This window comes from Tauraco erythrolophus, chromosome 9 (assembly GCF_009769465.1).
Source record: "Tauraco erythrolophus isolate bTauEry1 chromosome 9, bTauEry1.pri, whole genome shotgun sequence".
Taxonomy (NCBI): Eukaryota; Metazoa; Chordata; class Aves; order Musophagiformes; family Musophagidae; genus Tauraco; species Tauraco erythrolophus.
Window position 1 is genome coordinate 32043308 of NC_141473.1, and position 26736 is coordinate 32070043.

At 37.2% G+C, this 26736-nt stretch overlaps 1 protein-coding gene across 3 annotated transcripts in view; it reads left to right on the forward strand.

Annotated features, from left to right (window-relative positions):
• GRID1 (glutamate ionotropic receptor delta type subunit 1) overlaps positions 1–26736 on the forward strand; it is a 548463-nt gene that overhangs the window by 301198 nt on the left and 220529 nt on the right. For all 3 annotated transcript variants that reach the window (XM_086616474.1, XM_086616475.1, XM_086616476.1), the window contains exon 4: positions 5591–5796. In XM_086616474.1, the coding sequence (XP_086472600.1) occupies positions 5591–5796 (206 nt within the window). The remainder of the gene's footprint in view (positions 1–5590; positions 5797–26736) is intronic.

The window sequence follows — 26736 nt, forward strand, 5'->3', positions numbered from 1 at the left end:
TCTAATCACTCTGAACAGTTAAAATAATATTGTGAGTATTTTAGGTCGAAAATTTTAGTGCTTGTTCAAAGTCTAATTCTCTAGGTGATTTAGACAAAATAATTCCCTTTTGGTAGCATAGATAGTAATCTTCCCTCTGTTGTTTGAAGGAAGAGAATATTATTATTTATTAACTTAAGAGCTACTTCTGAAGTATGTACTCTTTCAGTTTTCTAACATACTAGAGTATATTCAAATCCTTAAAGTAGGTTATTATCTGTGGCAAGGACCCAAAGATTGTATTCAAAATCATTCATTCAGAAAGCTTACAATGGAGCAGGAGTCTAATCATCAGGATGTGTGTCTCTTTCTTACACCAGTCTTGTTATCCCTTATTTCTTATGTAAACAATTTGCAGTTGCAAAAATGAGGAAAAACAGCCATTGTAAAATAAAATTAATTAAACCTGTCAAACTGAAGTGGTTTAAGAAACCTGTTTCAGAGTTCTTATAGATTATCTTCCAAATCAGTGAATCTTGGAATGTCTGTCTTAAGAAATTAAATAATAAGTGGGAAAGTGGGAAGTGTTTTGTCCAGTTTGCAGTCAAGAGAGACAAACCTGCAATAAAGCAGAGTATCTTTGTATTAAAGATAAGAAATAGTAATTTTTGTCTTCTCTTAGAGCTTAAGGAAAAATGCCTTGTTATTGTTCCTAAAATGTTGGAAAAGGTGGTTATATTTTTTTACAAGTGTATAAATACTAAAATAATGAGACTGTTGAAGTCTCCTTGACACTCTTCTCACTGCTTTAAATATATCTCCAAAATAATGCTCAAATAAAGATATCACTAGCGGTGGGGGGGGGGGGGGGGGAAGTGTGAAATGTAAATCCTACAATCAGCAAATAAGAAAACTCAAAAGCTCGGCATTTCCTGCCTGTTCTTATTGTTTTTCACACTTATTTACTTTCCCTCTTACGAATGTACAAGTGAAAGGATTGGTGTAGGTCATTTGAAAATAGAGCTTGGTGCCGATACTTCAGAATTTACTTAGTGATGGATAAGCATGAAAGGGTGCGAAATAATTTCCTGGTGCTTCTTTACCCTTGCCTTCAGCTCCAGCCTGTTACTTCAGTTTGCTTCCAGCTGTTTTCTACCTAAAGTAAAATGTTTCCTGGCCATGTGCTGCCTCCGTTTCTGTCAAGTGGGGTTAGGAACTGGTGTTGAAAAGACAATATACTTTCTCTACATCCTGGAAATTCCTTTCTACAATGAGCTATCCTTAAAAGCCAGCTGTGCCCAACCACGCAGTTATTTCACACAAAAATAAGCTTAAAGATGCTTGTGTCAAGGCCAAGAATCAGATCTTGTAAATTTATGAAAGATGAATGCTATGGTGGACTCTGCAAACTTTTTTTATATAAACAAGATTATAGATAATATAATAAAAAATAAATCACTTTGTAGATGACAATAAACTTTACATATAGGTGGATAATACCACATTTAGTACTATTCTTTTTTGTTTGTGTTCCAGTCAACCAGCTCAGTGACCAGCCCGACCTCCAGCAGGAAAGGATACATTCCATTATTCTTTATTGTACAATAAAGCCCTTTATTTATGGCAAGCATTAGTTTTGCAGTCACAGTGACAGAATTCATATCTCAGCAGTGCATTGAGGCTTTCTTTCCCTCCTTGTAATAGTTATCCCTGAAATTGTCTCGTTCTTCTGTTGTCAGACCTGAACATATGGTGTATCTGTCAGAGTTAGGAAGAAGGGGCTCAGCCACAGAGGTTCTCTCTCCAGCCAGATGTAAGAGAAGAGACACAAAGTTCATAGTTTGCTGCTCTTATGAATCTCTAGAGAGTTAGTTCCGATTCCAACCTGCTAATTTCATGATTGTGGTTGACACTGGAGTATTGTAAGCATATCCAATTATTATGTCATTTTACAGATCACTTTTATGAGAAATGCTCACCTGAGCTCATTTTTTGTAGTGTCATTTTCCTTCTGGAGTGCAGGTGTTGCATCAGCTTCAAGAAACTGATGTTCTCTAACGAGGAATTTTGAAATATTGTCTCAGAAATTCTGCATGTTCAGCATGCGTCAATCAGATGGGCAATGAGATAATTAAAATAGTACTATGTGATTTTTAAGGTTGAATGTAGGCTACACTGAGAAGAAGTAACTAATTGGAAAAAGGAAGGCAGAGATAGCTGTAGATTGTGTAGTTACAGCAAACTGATGTTTCATTTGTCATATGTTCTAGACGGAATTGTTTGACTGGGATTGAATTGGGATGGCTATACCTTTCCTATGAAGCATGAAATAAATGGGCACAAGGAATTGTTTTATTAGTAATAGTTCAGGATAACTCTTTAATGTTAGAATCTGAGCTTTTTATTAAAAAATCGCTGTTAAGACTACAAGAGACAGGAAACACGTTTATTTTAACAGACGAAAACATTTATAGAATCTTCTATTTTTATTAAGTTCTATGTGAATTTTATATGAATCTTTTTAGTCTTAAAGAAAATGAAGGATTAACTGTCCTAAATTATGAGAAGTGGAAAGAAATTTGTGACTGTTTCTGTGAATATTTGAGCTGCCATGGAACAAAGCTCATTTTTTCTTTTGTGTTGCATGAATTTTTGATCTGCTAAATGGAGGAAAAAAAAATGAGGACATCAAACTCCCTTTCTTATATGATATGTCAGATAAAGTAAAACTGAGCCTAATGCATTATGATTTAAAAACAGATTGTCCTGCATATGTGCATGTGTTTGTGTGTTTACGTACCAATACATTTTAAGAAATGATTGCCCTCTTGGTAATGACTGCAAATAATTATTTGTGAAAAAAGATCCTAGTATGTAGGTACCTAAAACGGTTAGTTGCCTCTGAAAACACTGCTCTTCAGTTCCCACTTCCACCTCTCAATTCCCACCAAGACGCCTTCTCCTCCTCCCCAGTGTCATGTTGGAACAGGCATGTCAGCATTCAGGAAGATACAGTCATGCAGTTCTTTCTAATTGCCAACACTGAATAAATTCACATTCACTTATATCTGTGAAAAACTGACAGATTGTGCTTGTATGTTTGAGCTTGGACAGTCTCCTCAATCTCAAATTTTGCTTTGCTCTCAAGCTGGAAAAAGTCTGAACCTTTTCCATTTTTCAAACTGGGAAATAGACTGTTTTCCTTGGGGGAAAATTTTGTAAGAGGATACAAAATGCTCGTCCAAGTACAAATAGTCTTATCATGTGCATCAAGTATTTTGCACTGGTCTACAACAATATTTCTAACCAGTGGTTCAGCGGATCAGCTGAAAAACGTAAGGCAGAAAAACCTAGAGCAATATCAGCACAGTTAATCTTTTGTAAACAGTTTTCCTTTGTGCAGTGATAACTTTAGATGCTTGCACAAAAAGACAAGTCATTACTAAACTAGAGAAAAGGGAATTTTCTTACTGCTTGTCAAGCACTGCAGTAATTTTGAAGGACTAAACATCATTAAAAGAAAAATCTTTGTGTTTCGTGTATCACAGGTGCATAAAGTGAGCATAGTTATAGTAATGAGTGCTAGTTTACTGAATTTAAATTAGCAAAATCCAAACTTAGCTTGACAACATTAATAAAATACTTTAACCTGTAAACAATAGTTGTTTGCCACAGTCGTCATTTCAGCACACCTGCAATATTTAGCAGTTAGACAAGTGCTAAAGTCTTTTGACGTTTTCCAGAAACGCCTGCATATAACATTAAACCCTTTCCTTTCCTCAGTGACTCGGGATTTTAGACAGTAAGTGACTCTAGCAGGTACTTGGTACTGTGATAAAATTGCTATAGACTTGCCTAAGTCACCAGCAAAATCCTCAAGAGTGCACCTTTCCTGATGGTGGGATTGGCTGCAGTGTTGATTGTATCAACTAAACCAGAGTTAAAAAGGCAGTAAAAAGTCTGCTGTGGCTGGCACATCCCTAGCTTAACTTCTATTTCTTTCTGATGTTTCTGTATAATTCAGCTCTTTTCTGGAATGGAATTAACCACTTAAACAAGCATTCCCATGTTTGGATAGAAGTCCGAAGGTAACTTTCAGTGCTCTTGTTTTGGATCTAGTGTTTGCTAGTTACCTTGTTGACCCTAGTATGTTGTACTTGTACATGAGCTAAATTCTTTAACTGGTATATCCTTGCAAGACGTTACTTGTACCAGGTTTCATACCATGTTCTTTAGGGGGAGAATAAAGAAGTTCACATGCATATTCTATGCCCACCCAGATGGTGCAGCAAGGAATGCTACTGACTTGAATCAGACTGGTTTTCAGTCCTCTAACTTTAGCAGTGTCTATGTTATTGGTACTCAGAATTTCATCACAAGTTGGTTACTTCTAGGATTTTTTTTTTTTAAAAAACACCAGCTATTACAATCCAGCTTATAGATATATCATTAGAGCTATTGTAAAATTTTCTGAAGAGCAAGTTTTATTGTGGGAACCATAAAAGTACTCTAACTTATACCATTTGGCTTCTCCTACAAGCTGAAATTTAATGATGTAAGTGTGAGAAATGAATGTGAAAAAAGAGAGTTAACTGGTCTTGAATAAGAAAGTATTAATACATGTTTCAGAGAGAATTAAGGGCTCCTAATGACATGGTACAGCTGTGATCGGGTCACTGTTAATTTTGAGAACAACCTGGTTCAATATAAACTTTGACCTTTTTCTTGCTTTAAATTTCACTACAAAATAAAAACTCAGACATTTATTATAGAAAAATGCTGAGAGTCATGACGATAGAGTACTGTTTGAACCAGCAGATTTCAGCATGAAAATAATGTGAAATGTGCCTTCGTCCATGCTAATGTCCTAACAAATGTGGTTAGGAAAATGTAATTTTTCAATCAGCCTGAAGTTGAGAGACAGAACTCAAAGGAACAGGTTTTGAAAGGATTTGTTGGTGTGATTTTCCCCTACTGACAGCCAGTTTATTTTACGCTATGATATATCCTAATAGTCTGAGACTTTGTGTGCTGTTTCATAGTTTTACAGGTTAGTGGTAAACCTCTGGTTAGGTTGGTTATTTATAGGAGAGGAAGAAGAAGAAAAGGGATCAAAAAGAGGGCTATGTATATTCTAGACATTGTCATTTTTTCATGGAAAAAGCAGACATGATCTTATGAAAGACAGGTTGAGGTACAAGGAAAAAAAGGTTTAGAGGTGAGTGATTTATTCATCTGTTCCAGGATTTCTGCTGAACTGTGATATTGTTGGGGTGGGACTGCCTTTTTTTTTATTTTGTGCAATGTTAAGCCCTGTAGCCTTGAGCTTCTGGAGAGGTATCCACAGTCACTCAAATGCATGAACTGACTCTTCCTAAGAGTCATTCAGGGACCTCCAGGGAAAGGTAATCGATGGAGTTTCCCTGTTGGCATTGGCTACAAAAGGGACTTGTGAAAAATGGTTGTGTGGAATACTCTTCTGTTAGCACTGCAGGAAAAGTCTTTTTCCATCTAATCAGTAATGCTTGCCTAATTGGCAACGGTTGATGCAGTGGTTTTTTTCTTTTCTTTTTTCTTTTTTCTTTTTTTTTTTTCCTCTCCTGTGTTACAGATATACGCGGACTGCAGGGATTTCTCGATCAGGCCTCAAGACTGGGACTTGATGTATCATTACAAAAAGTGGACAGGAACATCAGCAGAGTCTTTGCCAACCTTTTCACTACCATGAAAACAGAAGAGCTGAACCGCTATCGGGATACATTGCGAAGGGCTATCTTACTCCTAAGCCCGCGGGGAGCCCAGACTTTTATTAATGAGGTCAGTGCACAGCTGTTTTTATCAACATTTCAGGAACATACATGATGACTTATGGAATAGCTTGCTGTGTTTTCTGAAGTGGTAGATTTTGACAATGTTGGTTGGTAAAGGTCGAATAAGATTCTTTGTCGGACTCTGGTGTTGGAGAACTGAAATATCAGGTACTCCATGTCGTGTTTACTTTGTGGGTAATGCAAATGGGACAGCATGGGCCAGATGGGCACTTTCAATATAATGTAGAGCTCTATGGGACAATTCTTTTTTCTCTGGGTATCTTCCACATCAATACTTTTGACTTGGATTTCAACCACTGTCAACAAGTGATCACAAAATCTATTATAGTCTATTAGAAATGAAGCATAATGTGCCTGAGAGAGTCGTCTTTACTGTGGAAATCTCCAAATTCATGTTGAAAGGGCATGTTATTGCTGTTTCAAAGCTGAATCACAGAGTTTTTTAATCAAGTATGAAGTAGAAACTACATGTTAGTCTCTTCTTGATGGTTTCTTGAAATCAATGAGGCTGATTAAGACAGGGAGGTAGCTGTTGGGCAAATTTGTAATTAATGTTGTGCTGTTGGCTAATTTTTGACATTAGTTTTATCCAGGTTTTTCTTAATATTAAATAATTGATTATTTCACGGTGCTTTATATGTTAGAGTTTAGAATGAGACTTAGATCCTCAGTATCAGTTTATGCATATTTGGCAATGAAGTAGTTTTTTTTCTTTTTTTAACTAACCAGGGATAAGACTGAACCAAGAAATTAAAATGCGGATAAGACTTGTTTCCAATTATCAGTTTTGCTGCGTCAAAGCCTGCTAAATTAAAAAAAAAAATCAACTTAAATTAGCTCATTAAATTTTTTTATCATATCAGCATAAGTAAATTCTTCCCATTTATGTTCATCGGTGATTTTTAAATTAATGGGGTAAATTTTATCATAAAATAAATGAGGCAAATGAGTAGCTTGGGAAACACTAGGCACAGGGACAAATTCTTCTTGTGTTTGTGCATACACAAGTATTTTCAGCAGAGGAATGAGGGAGTTCCTGCCCTCAAAGTGTAGTTAGCTATGTGTAGCTCACTCAGTGGATTTAATTCCTTCATAGCAGACCTCCAGCAAAAATATACTTTGCTTAGTTTCCCAGTGAGTCCTAAAAAGTATCCAAATGACATATTAAAAAGAAATCCACATGTGTGTTTTATTCAGACACGCTCTGGATAGAAAGTCTGTCCCCCTTCAGTGCACAAAGTTCCAGAAATGTTCGGGAGTTACATGTGCGGGCTGTCAGGACCCTGCAGATCTCTCGAGCATAGGGGCTAATGTATTAAATTGTTTTACTACTCACTTCACCTTAAAGCAGTGTGTATTATAGGCATTAAGGCTAATGGTCTTGATATATTTCCAGATCCCTGCAGGAGTTTAACTGTGGGCAGAAATGAAAAGTAATTTATTTGGCAATCTTCCTATATTGAATCTTGATTGATTCAGAAAAGCTTTATAAAAGAAAATTCAAATCTTAGAAAGGAACTCTCAAAAGGCTTGAGATGTGAGATGCACGGTGTAGGGAAGTGTAGGGAAGAGTCATTTGCTAGCGGAGGCTGGGCTCACGTTTCCTGGAGAGTTACTGTGATTCCTCAATATCTCAGTCAATAAGTGCAACTGATTATCTACAGTACAATTTCAGACAGTCTAGAATAGCAACTTTCAGCTTAAATGAAATAAATATTCTTATACAGTTTACAGAAAGACATCATTCACAATGTGCAGCAGTAAGTGCCTTTGATATTTCCACAGTTAGTAAATGTTTCATGCTATACATACTATGTAGCTGTATACTGACTAGTATTGTTAGCAATCTGGCTCTGCATCTTGGAAGTTGTTTGAGGCTTTGAAGCAATTTCCCTTTTCAGTTTTAGGAAAAAAATGTAGACTCTAAAAAAACCAGTAGTAACCCAAGAAGAAAATTCAAATATTTTATTGATAAGTTTTGGGTATATTTATTTTCATCTTTTCCACTTTATCTCAAATTGCAAATAAGAATTTAAGAACAAAGAGAAGAAAATGGAATTAAAGCTTTGTTTCTGGAAATGGAAAATTCCATATGAAAAAGAGATTCCTGATTAAGATTTTCAGTTTTGGTGAGTAGATTTTTTTGTAGCAGGGGAAAATGTCTGAGAAACTTCAACTAGATCTTATTAAAGTCTATTGGTCAATAACATATCTTCATAAAAACCAGGTGTTGCACACACACACTCCTGTGGAATGCATAACAAAAATAAGAGTCCTTCTTGGATAGTGTCTGGATTATGAACCCTGATATGAATGGTTTAAACAAGTTTTTCTTAGCACCAAGTCATAGACATCAGGCATTGAAAGCTGGTACAATATTTATTTTGCCTGTTTCAATATTGCAAGTGATATATTTTTCCTGCTAAAAATATAGATCCAGATTTCAGCCTCCCTTATTATCTGTTGGGTGGGCCAGAGAGATCTCATCTGACTTTGGATGCACAGAGTTAGGGAACTCTGACATCTCATATGCAAAAAACTTTCTCAATCAGAAAGACTCAGTTTTAGGATTATTTCTTTAATTTTTGTTTAGGCATCATTTTCACTTTACTGGCTTAGCAACCTCCATGTCTGGTTCTGTCGTGTCAAACTTGCTGCAGCAGAAATTACTGACACTTTCGTAAGTTTTCAAGATTTATTATTCTGCTATAAAATTGCTTTGACTGTAAGAATAAAGAGAGGGAGAGAGGGAGAAAAAAAGATCTTTTCAATGGTGTAGATACTAACATGAAATGAGCCTTTTATTCAGAAAACAGAAGGTAGATGCATTTATAAAACGTTAGCCACTCTAGGTTTTGCAGTAAAAGGTCACTTTGGGATTAAACAAAACTAATCTAAGGAAAGTATTCCCTCCTTCATCATTTTGAGAATAATGTTCTCTTCTCCATCTGTAGAAATCCTTGATATGTTTGGCCTGGTGCCATTGTTCAGTTTATATGCAAACCCAGTCTCAATTGTACAGGTATGCATGTAACAGCAAAAATGATTTTGTATTTTGAAGGCTATGTGAGCTCCTTGCAAGGCAATATACAGAAATAAGAAAAACTGATGACTCAGAAATGGGAAGAGGATTTATTACTTTCAGCTACTCTATTAGTCTCTTTGGCCCAGACGCGGGATCTGAGGCTCCAAAGGCTGCCTCTTTGCAACCTGCCTGTAGGGACAGCCAGACTTCGCCTGCCTCTTCCACTTACCAATGGATCTTTTTTTTTTCTTGTTGTTGCAAGTAGAGGTTATTTATATTAATTACTTTTATCATTAGGGACTCTACATTACATAGTGACATGAATACATGGAAAACAGTTCAAAGAGAGAAGAAAAAAATGATAAAAGGATAGGAGAGCATGGCATATGAAGAGAGGTCTCAGGAATGCACTATATACAGTCTGCTGTATATAACTGACAAATACGTGAGAAGAAACATGAGAGGAGGAGGAATTATTTAAGGTGATGATGCGTGGTCTAGCAGGAAGTAATGACCTGAAGCTAAACAACGAATGCTTTCTAACAGGGAAGTCAATTAGAAACTGTGAGCACTTGGCAAGATTGGTCAGTGAGACATCATTCTTCAGAGCGTTCAACAGTTCACTAGATAAAACACTTGGGTAACTTGTCTACTGGTCTTTCCTGAACTAGTTTAAAGGATATTCTAGATGACCCGGGGTCCTTCTGAAGGACCAGGAAAACATTTGTTGTGTGAAGGATCGTTTGCTTCTGAAGGATCAGGAAACATTTGCTGTGTGAATAAATTCAGACTTTGTACGTTTTGTATGCAATATATTTGAAGAGGAGGGAAAAGATCCTGTAGTTTAGTGTTTCTCAAATTTCCTATTGCAAATGTGCAGTAACTGTTAGCTGTGGAGGGTTTTTTTTTTTTCTTCACAGAACACATACAGTTCGTTTGGGATATGTATTTTAATGATAATTTTTCTTTAAAACCGTTGATGGTACCAGTTGCTTTACAGATTTCAATCATCCTAATTTCCAATATTATTACCTTTACTTTTGAAAACCAGTAAAACGGAGGCTGTAACAGAGTTGTACGTGGTTATTGATTTGAAAAGAGGAAGAATTCTTGGCTTTACAAAATCTTCAACTCAGCATGACTTGTTTTTTTCACAGCTTCACTAAAGTGCAAAATATTTCTCTTTAGGTGCATCTTTGAAAATGGTATCGTTAGTTGTGAGCCTGTCTTGCCTGTAAGCTAGCAAGTTTACTGCAATAAGGTTGCTAGTACATATGCATATCACTGCAGCATGCCAGCTGAAAGCAGAACTCTTTGCATGTCTAGCATAGTAAACAAGTTAAAAAAAAAAAAACACCCAACATTTAATTGTAAAAGAGAGCAAATTAGCTGCATTAAAAATTAATACTAAACCCTTATATCATTGCAACAATTATCTAAATCACTGCAATCCAAATTTGAGCTGAAACTATAAACTTCTGAATAACACAAAGTTTGCAAAACAGTTTTAACTTATCTCTGCCCTGTTTAGGTAGCCACCTCGGTGTCCTCTCTGAAAAGTGAAGACTGCTCTCAGTTTCTCTTTTACTCCAGTTCATGTCAAATGTTCTGATTGGTTCTTAAAAAAAAAAAAAAAAAGATATTCCACTTTTGCTTCAGGCTTTTGGGATCATTTTGCACTGATTTGTGACTTTCCTTCATTCCTGGTCATTGAGGATGTTGAGTACCTTACTCCCAGAGCGCTCCCACTTGGCACTTGTTTGTGAACAATGGTCCAGACTTCTCTTTTTCCCTTCTGCAGTTGGTGACATGCTATTACCTAACTGGAACTACAGGAATTATTTATGGCATCTTGAACAGTCTGCACCCATAAGGAATTGTATGAAATGGTTTTTCACAGGAAGCAAAAACTTTTACTTTTCAGACCTTAATAAGAAAAAAGGTTTAATACTAATTTTCTGGCACTTGGGATTTCATGTTGGCATACATCTCTTGTTTTGTTTATATTGCAAATTTTTGGCATGTTAGTCCATAACTGTTTTACATACAGTACATAAACATATTGAAATATTGGTCAATAAATTAGGGGCAAAAATATTATGCCTCTCTGTTTTTAGAAGGCAATCTCTTTGTTTAAAGAGCTGGTAGTGATTTGTGAGGGCTGATAATAGAACTGTAGAAATAATCATTCTTCTTTCAATAATTCAAGTTAAATTATACTTTTTTTTTTTCTAAATCCTCCTCTGGTTTTCTATTTCTTCCTTTGAGCTAAAATCTTGTCTGCTAATGTTGACATTTGCAATACAGTAAGACTCTTTGTGCTTAAAAAGAATAATAATTATAATTAAAACCCAAGCAAACCTAATTAAACTGCTAAAACCTAACTGAAAACAAAGCCTCCTGTTTTGGGCTAAATTGGCTTAGAAGCAGGTTTCTTTCCAGTGAGCCAAAAACCCCCCAAAACACAAACTCTCCCACTTTTTGTTTCACTATGATTAATCCAAGCTATGGAATCACTGTAAGAATGTTTGGAACACTTATTTACATATGTTGTTATAGATTTGTAGACCCTGTGAAGAGGGGGAAAAAAAAATCATAATTTGGTGAATAAATGACTCTATGAATTGCTTACATAGCTTCATGTAAATTACATTCCTTTTATTACTGCAGGTATGTTTAAGTGACAATAATTTTAGAAGTATTTTTTATTTGACTCCACTAGTAATGTTGCATCAGATTTTGAACCTGAATATTGAAATCACGAGAAACATGAGGCTTGCTGTGTAATTTTGTACATCTCTAACAATAACTGATAGCAGTTTTGTGAGACTTTGTGGGTGAATTGAGGAAAAAAATTATGGAAATTGAATACATTGGCAAGAGTTACAGAAAGTCCTTATGAGTCTAGAAACTGCTTTACTAGCATTCTTACTAGGTCCCTAAGTGTCAGTAAAAATATGTCTGGTTTCAAGCAACTATTTTTTCAGCTCATGTTTTGAATCCGATGACTGGGCACTTGTGCATAGGGGATCATTTATTTTTAAATGTCATTAAATCTGTATGTACAGGAACTGGGCGTTCCTCTTGCTCCAAATGCTTAATCCTCAGTGTACTTCTGGGTCCTTGTTTCATTGCAGGTGTTCAGTTGTTAAAACATGACTCCATTCCTAAAACTTTTGCTGCCGTCCATGAGTAAGGATGGCAGGTCTAAAGGAAACTGTCAAATAACTGACAATATTGTTGAAATATTTTAAGTTAGCATTTAATTCTCTCATGAGCTTCATTGATTTTCTTTTTTTATTGTTATTTTTTTATTCATTAGTTTTCTTTTTTTCATTCTCTTTTTAAAAAATTTTCTCCTCTGTTGCATTTTAATCTTTCCTCACTCTCACTGTTAAAGGAGAAAGCTGAACAGCAGGGTGCAAGGTACATCTGTTCACATGGGAGGGCCCTGAAAGGCTGACATGTCCATAAGGTGGCAGGTGATATGGAGACTGACATTCATGTCCTGGAAGCACGAGCTGCTGTTACTGTAGCGCCGTGTTGGAGTTCATGGTTTTCTCCTTCCCTGGTAGCCCTACGTTAACACAGTCAGTTCCAGAAGTAGCTCTCTGCACAGATTTAACCTCAAGATTGGGGGATTCTAGCTGTCAGGAGGAGCTGTATGGTGGGGTTTTTTTTGAAGGAAGAGGAGCTATTAATGACTTGGAAACACAGAAGTGTTGTACTGGGCCACATGCAGTTCATCTTCAGTAGTCTGCGATAGCACCCAGTGTTGGCTTTTGCAAGAGCTGAGGCAGGACAACTCGCTAGTGAGAACTGGAAAACCAAGGCTACAAAAACCTAACCCTACTTCCATCTACTCCTTCATGGCTGTTTTTTCCAAGTTATTTTACTTCAGATTGCTCAACTGACTCCTGGAATACTGTGCAATTTAAAGATAAAGATTATATAGACACGTATTTTTAATGTAATGGAAAGTTAAATTAAATACTCTGACATATCTGTGGTCATTATAATACATGAATATACGTAAAATGTTTCTCTAAAATACTGCAAATCTGCAGATGACTTTATCATTTACAGCAAGGATAATTTTCTGCAATTGAGGTATAATTTACCAGAAAGCAGAGATTACTAATTAATTATGGATGATTAATTTTAAAATAGGCTCCTGCATTTGCATTTCATTACTATACCAGTGCTAGCTTATTGTAAGACACTATCAGAAGCAGCACGGGTACATGAGAGAATGTGTTTGCCTTACAAAAATCAGAAAAAAATAATGGCCACATAAAAGCTATTTGCCATCTTCCGGTTTTACTTTTTCATATAAACTCATTGAATTGTTCAGCTTACTGTGCTAGGGCAGCTTGACTTTGAAGATCATAAAATACTTACTGCAATTATTATATATTTACTTTTTGAACCTTTGACACCACTAAGTACACACCATAGCTGCAGGTTGATTTTTTTTTTTTTTTTTTTTCCCCATGGACACATCTACGAGTGTCTCTAAGCACAAGGATTGACTTGGAGTACAGGGTTTTGCACAGTCAGTCAATCATCTCTGCCCTAAAACGCACTTCTAGAGCTGGTCTTCTGGATTAGAGAAAATCACCGACTCATTTTGTTAGTTGTTTTAGAGGTTATAGAAGGTGGCCATTTATCCTTAGAAGAGACGAGTAATAATTGCTAATAATAATTTGCACCTGCTTTGCATCTTTTCAGTGGAGGTTTTTAATCACTTTTAGTAGGTGAAATAAAATTATATTTATTCAAGACTTATTTGTTGTTTCAAACTAATTTGGAAAATGATTTAAGCCTTTACTAATTGCTTGCAGCTTATAGTATAGTGCTGTCCGTTTATGAGATAAAAACTTGAGCAAGATTTACCTTGGTTTGAGAAGATTAATTCCAAGCAAGCTGTCCCAGGACTGATGCTCTGTTTCTCTTAAAGTTATTTGTATGTTGGGCAGGCAGCGTACAGCGTAGGTGCAAGGGTTAGTGTTGTTGATGCAGTGCTGCCCAGTGTGTAGGAGACAACACTGAATGTTATGCCTGTTTCTTCACAGTTCAAGGTGTAGAGCTCTTAAAAAATCCAAAACAGAGGCTTATGGAAGCTCTCTGGAAATGTAAGGGAAGAAACATTTGGGAGCTTTGTTCATCAAGGACAAACAGTTAGACCTGATTAAATTAAGCTTATAACTTGAGACAGTGTGGTAATCGTGCAATAAGATTGTCTTTTCCTCCGGCAAAGAGTGTTCTGTGTCAAATGAATAGAGTAGTATATCATCAGCAAAAAGCATCATGTGTCAGTTCCTTCATTTACCTTTGTACCTTGGAGGGTAGAAAATACCTTAAAAATTAGCGGGGATTTAAGAGTTGTTTTGAAAAGAAAGTATAGTCTTATGCTAAGAATTATTTTTCCTACTGCTGGTGCTATTATATAAGTGGTACGCTTGTTATACTTGAGTGTCTAATTATGAATCGGGATGTTGTTTTACTAGGTGCTGATGAATATTTGTCCCCAAAGAATTTACAGCATGCAAGTGGTGACAGATAGAGATATCTGAGGAGTAAAAGGGTTTGATAATGAGTGATGTTCAATGACTGAAATAGCATCTTCATACCAGAATCTTAGAAATTAACATTTTGAAAACAAAAAAGATGTAAGAGATTTCAAGATGTTTGTGGAGTATTTTTTATAAATAGGGGTAGGTGAAGGAGGTTGACGCAAAGTCCAAAATCTTGATGATGAATTGGAGGTGAACGGGAAGATTGGAATAAAAAGTATATGGTGTGAGAAGACAGTTAGTGAAGATAATAAGGGACCTATTGAAGCAATGTGAAGAGATGGATGAAACAATCAAAGCAAAGGGTTAGCGATCTGTCGCGGACTGCCTGTATCTTCTCACAGTGGGTCGCAACCAAACAGCTGTTGCGACCACGACGTATCTCACAATCAGAAGGCTGATCCAAACTCGCTGCTATCTCAATCCAACAGAGAGCTCCAACTCACGCTCTCCAGGGGCTCCTACCACTCCAGTCTCCAGGAAGGAACTGCCCCACTCCCTCTTGGGAGTGCCCTGCCTTTAAGCCTCCATGGGTCACGTGATCTCCGGCTGACCAACGTGACTCAGCACCTGTCTTGATGAGGCACAGGTGCTTTCTGTTTAGCCCATGTAGCAGCCAGAAACTCCCCTGACAGCGATCCTCTTTGTAGCAGAAGTTTCAGCAAGATATGACAGGAACTTGCAATCCTTAAGGTCAGAAAGATGAACTGTGTAACGATCAATATGTGATGTCATCAGAACTGGAAAAGGAGTTTTAACATTTCAGATGGGTAGAAAGAACTGTTTATTAGAAAGTTTATGTCTAGTGAATCTGTGAGATTTTGGGCTTATCCTGGATGAGAGGCTTTGAGAGAAGGAAGAGTCAAAGATGATGCTTGGATTGCAGTCCAAATTGGCAGGTTTGATGTTCTAGCTGTCCATTTTCACTGAGAAAAGGATTTCCTTTCCCTGAAGGCAGAAGGTTGAGAAATCTTGTTATCCACATAAAGCTTATGAGAGTATCCAGAAATTAAGCTAACCATTTAGACTGAACAGAACACAAAAAACATGTCACAGAGAAGTAGATCAAGACTCATCAGCATGTGAATGGCAGTAGATTTTTTGAGTTTATTTGCTTGCTGGATTAAGTTAGTGTAGAGATTACAGAGACAATGGGTATGGGACCCTCCTGAGAATCTTGAATATAAGAAAGCATCCCCTTGAGAGACTGCTGAAGGAGTAGCATAGGAGGTAACCCAGGAGAGAAGTGCTGGGAAGATTAGATTTATCAAGAAAAAACATGATCAGCAGTATTAAAAAACATCTGGCAAGTCAAAGAGAAGAAAATAATTTTAGAGTTTAGCTTAGAAAAGTGAATGAATTATATTAGTAGGAACAGTTTCAGTCAAGTGCAGAAAGCAAAAACCAGAATGAAGAGGACCTAGATTGAGATCAGAAGAGAAGATTCAAGGCAGTGCATGTGAATCACGTGTTAAATGGGCTGCAAGTGAAAGGGAAAGGGAGAATGGGGTGATGAGTGTAGAGCCATAAAGGGTCTGAGAAAGGAGGGCTCTAAAATACTTTCTGGCCTTGGAGAAGAGAAATAGAGTAAGAATCATAGAATATCTCAAGTTGGAAGGGACCCATAAGGATCATAGAGTCCAACTCCCTGCTCCTTGCAGGACTACCTAAAACTAAATCATATCACTAAGAGTGTCATCCAAATGCCCCTTGAACTCTGACTCTCCCCCCACTTCCCTGGGGAGCCTGTTCCAGGGTCTGACCACCCTCTTAGTAAAGAACCTTTTCCTAATGTCAAATCTGAACTTCCCCTGATACAGCTACATTGCATTTCCTCATGTCCTATTGCTGGTCACCAGAGAGAGATCAGCATCTCTCCCTTCACTGTCCCACTTGAGCAAGTTGTAGACTGCAATGAGGTCACCTCTCAGCATTCTCTTCTCCAATATTAACAAGCTCAGTGACCTCAGCTCCTCTTCATAAGTCTTGCCTTTGAGACCTTTCACCATCTTGATCTTTATCCTCTGGACACACTCTAATAGTTTGGTGTCCTTCTTATACTGAGGTGCCCAAAACCACATGCAGAACTTGAGGTGGGGCCACACTAGTGCAGTGTGAAGTGGTACAATCACCTTCCTTGACCTGCTAGCTATGCTGTGCTTGATGCACCCCAGGACACAACCAGTCCTTTTTACTGCCAAGGCACACTGTTGAATCATATTCAACCTGCCATCAACCCAAACCCTGAGATTTCTTTCCATAGGGCTGCTCTCCAGCCCCTTGTCCCTGTCCCATGTGGAGAATCTTGCACTCGCTCTTGTTAAATTTCATACAGCTGGTGATTTCCCAGCTCTCTAGTCTATCCAGATGTCTGTAAGACCTCTCTACCCTTGAGGGAGTTCACAGCTCCTCCTAGTTTAGTATCCTTGGCAAATTACTTGATATACGTTCAATTCCTGTGTCCATATTGTTTGTAAAATCATTAAAGAACGCTCACCCTGAAATTGAGTTCTGGGCAACCCCACTGGTGACAAGTCACAAGCCTGATGTAACCCCTTTTACTATAACTCTTTGAGCCTGACCCATCAGCCAATTGCTCACCCAACATTTTGTCCAGAAGGATACTGTAAGAGACAGTATCAAAAGCTTTGCTAAAATCTAAAACCACCACATCTACTGTCTTTCCTTGGTCAACTAGAGGGGATGACTTGTCACTAAAGAAATTAAGTTGCTTAAGCAGGACTTTCTCCTTCTGAACCCATGCTGGCCATGACCAATGACTGTGTTGTCTCTCAAGTGTTTTTCAATAACTCCCAGAATAACCTTCTCCATAATATTACCACATCCTGAAGTGAGACTGACAGGCCTGTAATTACCAGGGTCTTCCTCCTAACTGTTCTTGAAAACTGGGACAACAGCAGCTACTTACTACAAAGGAATATAAGATGATCTTCCAATTCTTATAATGGCAACTGTGTGGAAGCTATCTTCAAAGATACCAGGGACTGGAAGGCATTGCATATGTGACGTGAAAAGAGGCTGGAAGAGGCAGCACTTTGCTGTGGGCTGTGGTCTTTGCAGTTCTTATCTGACATGCAGTTTGCTTGGTGTCTTGTCCTCCAACCATTGGAAAGCTGTCTATCAGTAAGCGGTAGAGATTTTGCTCCTTGTTTCTATTCTTGTTTGTTGTTGTTTATTTTTTTAATGAAGCAAAAGGCAATGTGCAGAATTCCTTCATTCCTATTGGGGAAGGAGAGAGTTTTCCAGGTTTTCGAATCATTTCCTTTACAGTGTGAGTGCTAAAGCAATAAAAGCAGCTCTGACCATGTCTTCTATGGGGTGGGACAGAAACTCTGTGTTGTAAGGACAAATTCTGATTAAGTTTTAGTTTTTAGTAATGTCTTTTTACTGGAAAAATCTTCATGCTGAAATTTTCATAGAAGGAAATATAATCAGGTTTCTGTATGTGTATTTGCTGCTTTTGCCATTGCTTTTGTTCACTGCTTGTTCATGGTTTTGTTGAGATATATTTTCCTGACTTCTTTTCAAAGATTGCTTTTCAAGATTTTTCTCTTTCTGTTGAGGCAGGTACCTAATGATTATCCCTACAGCACATAAAATGTGTAGGTAAAGGATTATTAGTCCCCTTTTTTCCAGCTGAGCAATGGAAGTATCAGAGAAAGTAGGCAATTTACTGAGTTCACTTGAAATGAGGACTGAACTTCAAAATGTCAAACCAAGAACTTGCCCAAAAGGTCATCCTTTCATTTGATACTGCCAGGTATGTCTTTGCCACTATTGACCTCTAGTTGTTTCATTTGACAGGACTGATAGTCCTGTCACTCCAGTGATCCTTTTGTCAGACATGTAGCCTTTAACCCATACACACTGTGTCAAATATTAAAACTCTCTTCGAACAGTGCATGTTTGCTTTAGTTTCAGATAAATAATGCAGCTTGCACATAAAATCCTTCAGAGCATTTAAAAAGCTGCTCAGATAACTTTAAAAATTTGTATTTTATTTATTGAATTGAGCCCTTTCATTGTAATGGATTTATAGTTTGCTATAGACCATGCTCTGTGAATGAGATCAATTTATTTGGCACTGACCCATTCATTCAACTTGAAGCGATCAGATTTAAAAGCTTTGCACTTTATTAATGTGTGTGCAAATAGCAATTGGATTCCAAGGACATTCTTTAGGAAAGCACCTTGAGTGATCGGTCTTGATATAAAATTCATATTTTGCTTCCAACTTTCCAAAGGAAAAAAAATCTCGTTAACATTATTTTTACATAATATTGAAAAGGGAAAAAAAAACAAGCCTTGAAGTATGACAGTGACTTTCTGTGTTTAATGAAAGAATCTTGACTTGACAAGTTCCCCAAGATGTTTTCCCATAAAATTATTAATGTAGAGACTATTTTGAGATGTGCATCAGTACATTAAAAAAAAAACCCACAAAAAACCCAACCAAAAAACCCCACTTAAAACCAATAACGCTATAGTATTCATTTTTCTAAACTGTGTTAGCATCCGAGATATTTTAAAAATCAATGTCAGTTCTGAATGCATTTTGATTTGAAGTCAGAGCAATCTAGCAAATACAGCACTTTGGCCTGGATACAGTTATGAATATTAATAAAAGTATGCAGTTCAAGTCAGACTCATCCCTGACGGCTTCCATAACCAAGAGACACCCTAACACTGGAAATGCCACCATGTAAATAAGATGGCTACATCATCCAGGCCAAATAAGCAGTGCATGTGTTCAATTTAAGAAATATGCGGCGTGCAGGAGTGCACAACAAAAAAATACCAAAGAGACAAAACTGTGATAAAGGGAGGATCTCGGGCCTTGATGCCAAGTCCTCTTAACTCTTTGGGAATATATGGCTGGGATTCTTACTGTCTAGGTTCCTTCATTAAGAACCCAAAGTGTGAACCATTGCTGCAAACAATGTGATTGAGCTCTAGGTAGTTGTCATGCACGTAAGATCCTGTGCATCAGGGCACCTCCTCTGTCAGCAGCCAGAACATCCTTTATCTTCCTTTGCGATTTTTTTTTTTTTTTTGTGTAAAATAGTAAATTGTATAGAATAAAGCTTTGGGTTTGTTTCCTGCCCGCCCCCCCCCCCCCTTTCTTTTTCTTTTTTAATTTCTCTAAAAATCTTAATAAAAGAATTTGTGTAGAATTCTTTAGAAAAGTTCAGGAAGCCCAAACTGCTAGAGAACCAAACAAATCTCATGTTTAGGTTCCTGATTTGAGTGCTCATAACATCAGTTTACATTTACATCTTCAACTTTTTCTCTTTCTGACTATGTTTGAATACGCTTTATACTTTTTTTAAATGCATGTCTGGATTTCCATAGGGATACTATTCTCTTCAGATAGGGATTAAAAGCCTTTAAAATAATATTACCCATAAAGTATTTTAAAAAGAAATGCCTGTCCAAAGATCATCTAATTTTCACCCAAGTAGTTTTTATTATTTATATCTACATAAAAATAATAGTTACTTACTAACAGAGTGAGTTAATAACAATTATATTTAACATCAAACATGTTTGAATAAACCGTAAGCTTATGTAATATATGTTATATATAAAGTGTGTATATATTGTATGTATTATATACACACACCACATGCATATTATGCCATACCCATGTCAGTCACTTATGGAGGAATTTGCATGTGTGGAAATATGGAAGAACAGAGAATAAATGTTTGTGTTCTGTGCAGCTAGAAAAGGAAAATAAAGATACTAGATACTGGAGTAGAAATGAACCAGAGTTGCAAGTTCCTTAGAATTGTTCTGTTTCAGCTCATTGAGAACATTCACGTTTCTGATGTGCTCTACTGATGTTTTCAAATAGTGTCAACATCTTTCAGTGTAAACTAGATGGAGAAATGTATCTTTAAAAGCCTGTTGGAATTGGTTATTTCTTCACACAGGGGACTTGCAACACTGATCAAATGGAATTAGGGACAATGTAGAAAACCCACCTTGCTCAGGCTCATTGACACTGAATTTTCTGTGAACGGTGAAGGCACAAAGAGTAAAATGAAAAAAAGTTCAAAGCCTGATCATGAGTAAGGAAGGTAAAGCTGCCCCAGTGCTGGCATCGTTGCAAAGTGCTGAGGCCTCTTGGGGAACATGAGGAGCGCTTTAGTGTGAGCAATAAAGTCAGCCAGGTGATGGTCCCAAAACGCTCCATAGTTTAAAGGTAACTTGTGCAGAAGCTGTTATTTATGATTTCTAAATGAAACTTGTGGAATATTGCAATCTCAGTTGAAAAGGAAAACAAAGGTCTGAGGGAAAGTGCCAAAGCATCAACAAACTTGTGAATAACCTGGGGCGGAAGAGTTGTTTTTGCCATTTTGAGGCTAGTCCTCCTGGTGTCTGCAGAAGAAGGGCCTGTTTGGCTACTTATATTTAGTGGCTAATAACGTGGAAGGATGTCACAAGCTCTATAGAAAAGCCATCAGAGTGTTTGTATCAACCTGGCTGTACAGGACAGCTTGCATTGCTGATAGCGGCTGCCTTATGTCAGGAGTATAACAGTCACATTGATGTTCCCACAAGATGGTGTACATAATATTTATCTATGTTCTGGTTTTTGCTGCTTTGAAAAATGAAATTCAGCTTTTCTAGCCAGAGAATTTATATCTTTCTCTTGTTCTCTTTATTTTACTCCCCTTTCAAATGTTTCCTTTTGCGATAAATTTAACTCACTACTCGTGATAAATAGATTAAGAGTTTAAGAAATCCTAACAGTAAATAATTGTGGTGCCGATGTTAAAATCATCTACATAGACACTTAATGACATATGTTTGTACTGTTGGAATTGCTAATCTAAAATTAAAATTTAGAGTACATATACATCTTTACAGGGAGGTACTGACCCAGTTGAACAATTACCATATCAAGGTGCTTTGCTTATGTGTAAAGCTGAAGTCAATTCTTTTCACCTTGACCAAAAATTTAGATGTAAAAAAAAAAATAATCCTAAACTACGGAAGCTTTGATGTTCACTGCTGTAATTAAAAGTGAATGCTTAGGTCCCATCTGTTTTACCACATCACTGGAGCTATGAATGCTGTCAGTGGCCGTGGGCGAACAGATAAATCAAGAAGCTAGTGGGCTGCTCTAGAGCATAATGGCACCCCCCAATTTCCCGCTCAGCTCATTGATATTGATTTGCAAACGAATCTGCCTGTTTGTTTATTGGAATCGCGTCATTACTTCAGCAAAGTGTTTCAGCCAAGATGCAGCAGCTTTCCAAGGCTCAGGATTTCATTGTTTATCACTGTCACTTGCTAGGAAAACTAGCAATGAGAAATTGTAATAATAAAAACCCCAACTGACCAAACAAGCAAAAAAGTGCGAGTTAGAAAAGTACTTTGGTACTGAAGTTTTTCGTGGATACTAAAAAGCTAGAAGCAGAGAAATTTTCCAGCTGCTGCAGCATCCTGTGAAAGTTCTTTTTTCCCATACAGGCTACCTGAGAAACAGTTTGAGGTTTTTGTAAACTAAGACTTTGTCTTGCATCTGTAGCTTGTTATGCAGTCTTATTTATGGCACACTGGGAAAGTTGTTTTGAAATGGGTGTTGTAGCATTTAGCCAACCATTCTGGGAGATGGATGGTCAAGCGACCCATACCCTTGGCCATCCTTGCGAACCATGTTATATATACGGATTTGTAATTAGTTAAATATTGTCATTTTGGCATTTTCACACGGACTTGAATTCTATGTCGTTCTTCTCTCCGTCCTCGGTGCAACTGCGACGGTTTTTAAAGCAACTAAATGAAGCTTAAAGAATAAGAATGCAGCAATGTTTCAACTGTGTTTTAATACAGGTAAAGGCAACGTAGTGCGGGAAGCTATAGCATGGATGGCACTGCTTTCACTCACGCTCATTATTTACTTGTTAATATAAGCAGTCCTAAATCAGATGCTTATCTTGTAGATCAAGACTAGGGAGACGGGGGCTGTTTTCAGTAGATATAATTATCTGCAAGAATAACTCCTTCCTATCACAGGAAAATTGTGAGGATAATATCCAGTAACACTCTTAAGACGCCCGACAGCAAAGTAATGAGGCAAGACAAGTTAAGAGGATGGATAGTTTAGATGACTGGACAGGCCAGATGTTTGTTGGAAAAGAGCTGTGTCAGTGTCTTGAGTTTGAGATATCCGTATCATTAGTGTTTGAGAATACTTTGGCAACCTTTTTTTTGTTAATCAAGAAATTCTTAATTTATCAAGAATGACCAATTTCCATACAGTGTGTGAATGTTAGGAGGACACTTAATGATTCTGAAGCACTGCCTATCTCCTGAACCTCCCTATTTGCTGTTGTGCATGTTTTCTCTCAGTCTTCTGCTATTTTCCCTTGGTCCTATGCAAGAAGGAAGAAAAGGGGATGGGGTTTGTCTTTTAGAAAGCTGGGCAGACTAACATCATCTCTATGTAAGATGAGAGAGAATGGGATAGCAGAGTGCAGCATTTGTCTTGACCTCATTCAAGTAGTGACATTTCCGCTCATCAGCTGAGTCTTCTAAAGAATGTCAAAATGTTATTGAAGAAAACCCCATGCAAACTCCCTCCAGCTCTTTGTTACTTTTGACAAGAGTACACGAAGTCCTCTTATGTGCAGGAGAATGGTATCGAAATGACTGGATTTGTACATTTCCTGTTGCTATTTATTGGCAGGATGGCTTCTGGAAAGGTTAGAGTAGAGTCTATTCATCCAGAATTCTGGCAGCAAAGGTAGCCAGAAATTTGGTGCCAGCCCCCTCATTGAAGCTTGTCCATGCTTTCTTCTTGGTGCTCCTTGCATACACTGCCTCTATAAAACTCCACTGTTGCAATGTTAGAAATATTTTTGGTGAGAATCCTGGGTTCAGCTGAGTTTGCACGAGAGCTCAGCCACCTCTGCAATTTTGTGCTTAACCTTTTGAGATTATATAATGCTAGAGGAGAAATACATGATTTATTTTCCTCCCTGGTGGGAAGGTCCTAGAATGGGTGATGTTCCAGGTCAGAATTAAGTTTTTATCTTCAAACACACTGAGTTTGTAGGTTGTTTAAAGAATAATCTCTTTTGCTTTCTTGACTATAAGCGATGATTATCTCCTGAGAAAGATTACATGTTTCCCCCTTGTTTTCACTAATCAGTCTCAAAAGCCATTTATTGTGAACATACAACAGAGTAACACAAGTGATCACTATTTCACAGGAATTGTCTAACAGGCAAAACCAGTTACAGATATTCTGTGGAAATCTGGAAAAACGACACTTGTTCCTTCTCTGACTTTTGAATCATGTCTTATAATGGCATAAACCCAAATGAATACATCTGGTGGACGTAATAAATTTAAATAAGGATATTTTACACTTTTGGCACAATGTAACTTAATCTGTTTATTCGAGACAATGAGTGATGTTAGATTCCTCCCCCGTATTGTAACTACGCAATATCCAGTGAAATCCTGTCATATGTTATAATAGGAACAATCGTTCTTTTGATTGTTATTGTTTCATATTGAATGATCACAGACTTCAGATCCATTTTGCATAGAAAAAGCTTTTAAATGTCAATGTGGGTCAGCCGGATTACCACTGAGCACAATTTTTCCGCTGTGTGCTGTAATGTTCTTTGACTTCGTTTAAGAAGCTCATAAAAGGTATGAGCTCTTGCTTTCACTTGATTGCTTGAAATAATTTGCTTCTACAGCTGATCTGTGGGTAGGATGTGTTATTGACCAGTACTAGCACAGGAGTCTGACACATATTCCTGGTGGAAATGTCTTTTGGAAAGAAAATTTTGGTTGATTGGGTTGTTCATAGCAATGTTCTGTAAGAGCCACGTTCTGGTATTTCCATCTTTTGTTTTGCAGTAGTGGTTATGTGTGTGGATGTATATGTATATTGAAACAAATAATTATTTGAAATCATTATTTCATTCTTTTGAATGAAAATAGTGACATGATGGTGGCTACACAAAGGACAATTGCTTCTACTGCCTGTTTGCTGAATTGCCAGGCATTTCTCCCAGAGGTATTTTAAGTCTCTGGAGGTGCCTGTGTCCTCTGTTCATCCCTTGGGTTCCGATGTTAATGCTCAGACTACAGACCCTCTTGCTCAACACCTTTTTCCTAGTGCAGGAGCCCAGAGGGTACCTGTCCCCAAGACCAAGTTCAATCTCCCCAGGTTCACGGTGCAGTGTAAGCAATTCCTATTCCTGATCCGAACAAAAGTGAGTTTTCAGTTTTACAGACAAATATTTTAAAGGCATGTTTTGATGGATGAAAATGAGTGTGGGGTCACCTTTTTACAAACAAAACCAAACAGTAAACCAGTCTTCCCTCTTTTAAATAAGCAGCAGGTAAAGTTTCCAAACCCTGTGGTAAGATTGTTACTTTCCCTTAGCATTGTGTCCTTGCTCAGAGGCTCTGGCAGTGCATGCATGTTCAGAAAAGCAGGCTCCACCATTGCATGTCACCAGGTTCTTAGTGTTAAGTACCCCAGCTAGGCTAAACGATGTAGAATGGCAGTGAATTTCTCAGTGTATCTATGGAAAGTGGAAATTGCTGCTTTTCCACCTGGGCTTTATTAGGCTTTTGAAGTGCTCTCCTTCACTCTCTTCTGTGAGTGCACAGCAGTTACTCGATAGCAAAACAAGATCTTTATAGGCTGCGGTACAGGTGAAGACTGTCTTTGTCTTTCCTTCTCAAATTAGGAGTAAGTCTAGCCAAAGGGAAGTCTTAGACATCTATGTAAAGAGCCTTCTGGTCGTGTTTTTATTGCATTTTTCTTCAAAACAGGAGCAGCTTTTTTTCTGAGTGCAAGAAAGGAACTGTTTTTCCTCTTATTCTCTTGGCACGTTTCCAAACCATTTGGGGACAAACACTTGAAAAAAATTGGCTGTGTATCAAAGATAAAATCAGTCCTCATGGGATGGCAGCAAAAGGGAAAGTACAGATAAAGATGAGAATTCAGAATGTGCTCCTAAGAGTGCTTGGTGGTGCTTAGAGAATAAGTTGAAAGCAGGCTCAGGAACATCAAGAAAGGCTGCAGGGTCATAGGATTTTGTTAGATTTAGGAGAAATGCCTTTGGGCATCAAGAAACACTGCCTGTAGATTCATAAAGCTAATATTCATATTATCTCCGTTAAGGAGGCCAGCAGGATTAAAATGGGAGGCTAACTGCCTGAATAATGATGAATTTCACCCTGGAGACCTTAGAGCTCAGCAGAAATCTTTAAATGTTGAGACTCAAAATTGAGTGATACTTGTTTTGTGTAGAGGACACTAACACTAGTACAGATAAAGGGATATTTGTTAACATGCATTGATGTCTAAGAACCAAGTGCGTCATGGAGGGAGATGGTTCAACAAACATCTTTAATTTTCCTAGCCGTTGCTTGTCCCTTATATTGAAATGTTGATTGCACTGTTGTTCTGCTATTTTTATATATATATATATAATTATTTTTTTTTTAACCCTAAAGCATTGAGAAGGCATGCTTACGATGAAAAAGAAATGATAAGTTTGGCGAGAGCATGCAGGGACTTGTATTTGTTTTTTTGAGAGACTTTTGACTTGCCTTGCAAGAATCCTGTTTGTATTTGATTTAAATATTTATGAACAAATAATGAATTTTAAATGGAATTTAGTGAGAAGGGTTTGAGTTAGCTGCTGATTCTGCCAGTAAATAGGAAATTCCCTCTAAGATTACCAAATGAAGTATGATATAAGCTATTAAAAATACTACCAATAGAAATTTAGTTCATTAGCTATGTTGCTAAGGCTATAAATGAGTTTCCTCAAATTCATAAGCAAGTTCCATATACATGTTTATGTAAAACCTGAGCATCTATTTTTGTATATTAGCTATAAGTGTATATAATGGATGTTATGTATATTGACTTCATTGTAGTTAAATAGTATGAGTTATAGATATACAGTATGAATTTCTATACATATATAATGAACTATAATATTTCTACATTTTTAACATATAATTACAAATGTACTCATAAATTAGGTGTTGAACATGTAACTACCCTCTTTGCATCCAAGTATTTTACTGTACATTTAGACAGTTTATCAGTGTTGCTAGACATTTGTACAAACAGCCAGGTATACAATTTTTATTGCAATTTAAAAGAAAACCTCTATGTTTGTCTTTTGGGTAAAATACCTACTGTCAGCAAATAAGCTACATTTCTGGACATTTTTAATGCATGACATCTTGCATGTCAAACTGAAAAGCCACAAGCTCACCTTAATATTAGCCAAAATCTGGGATT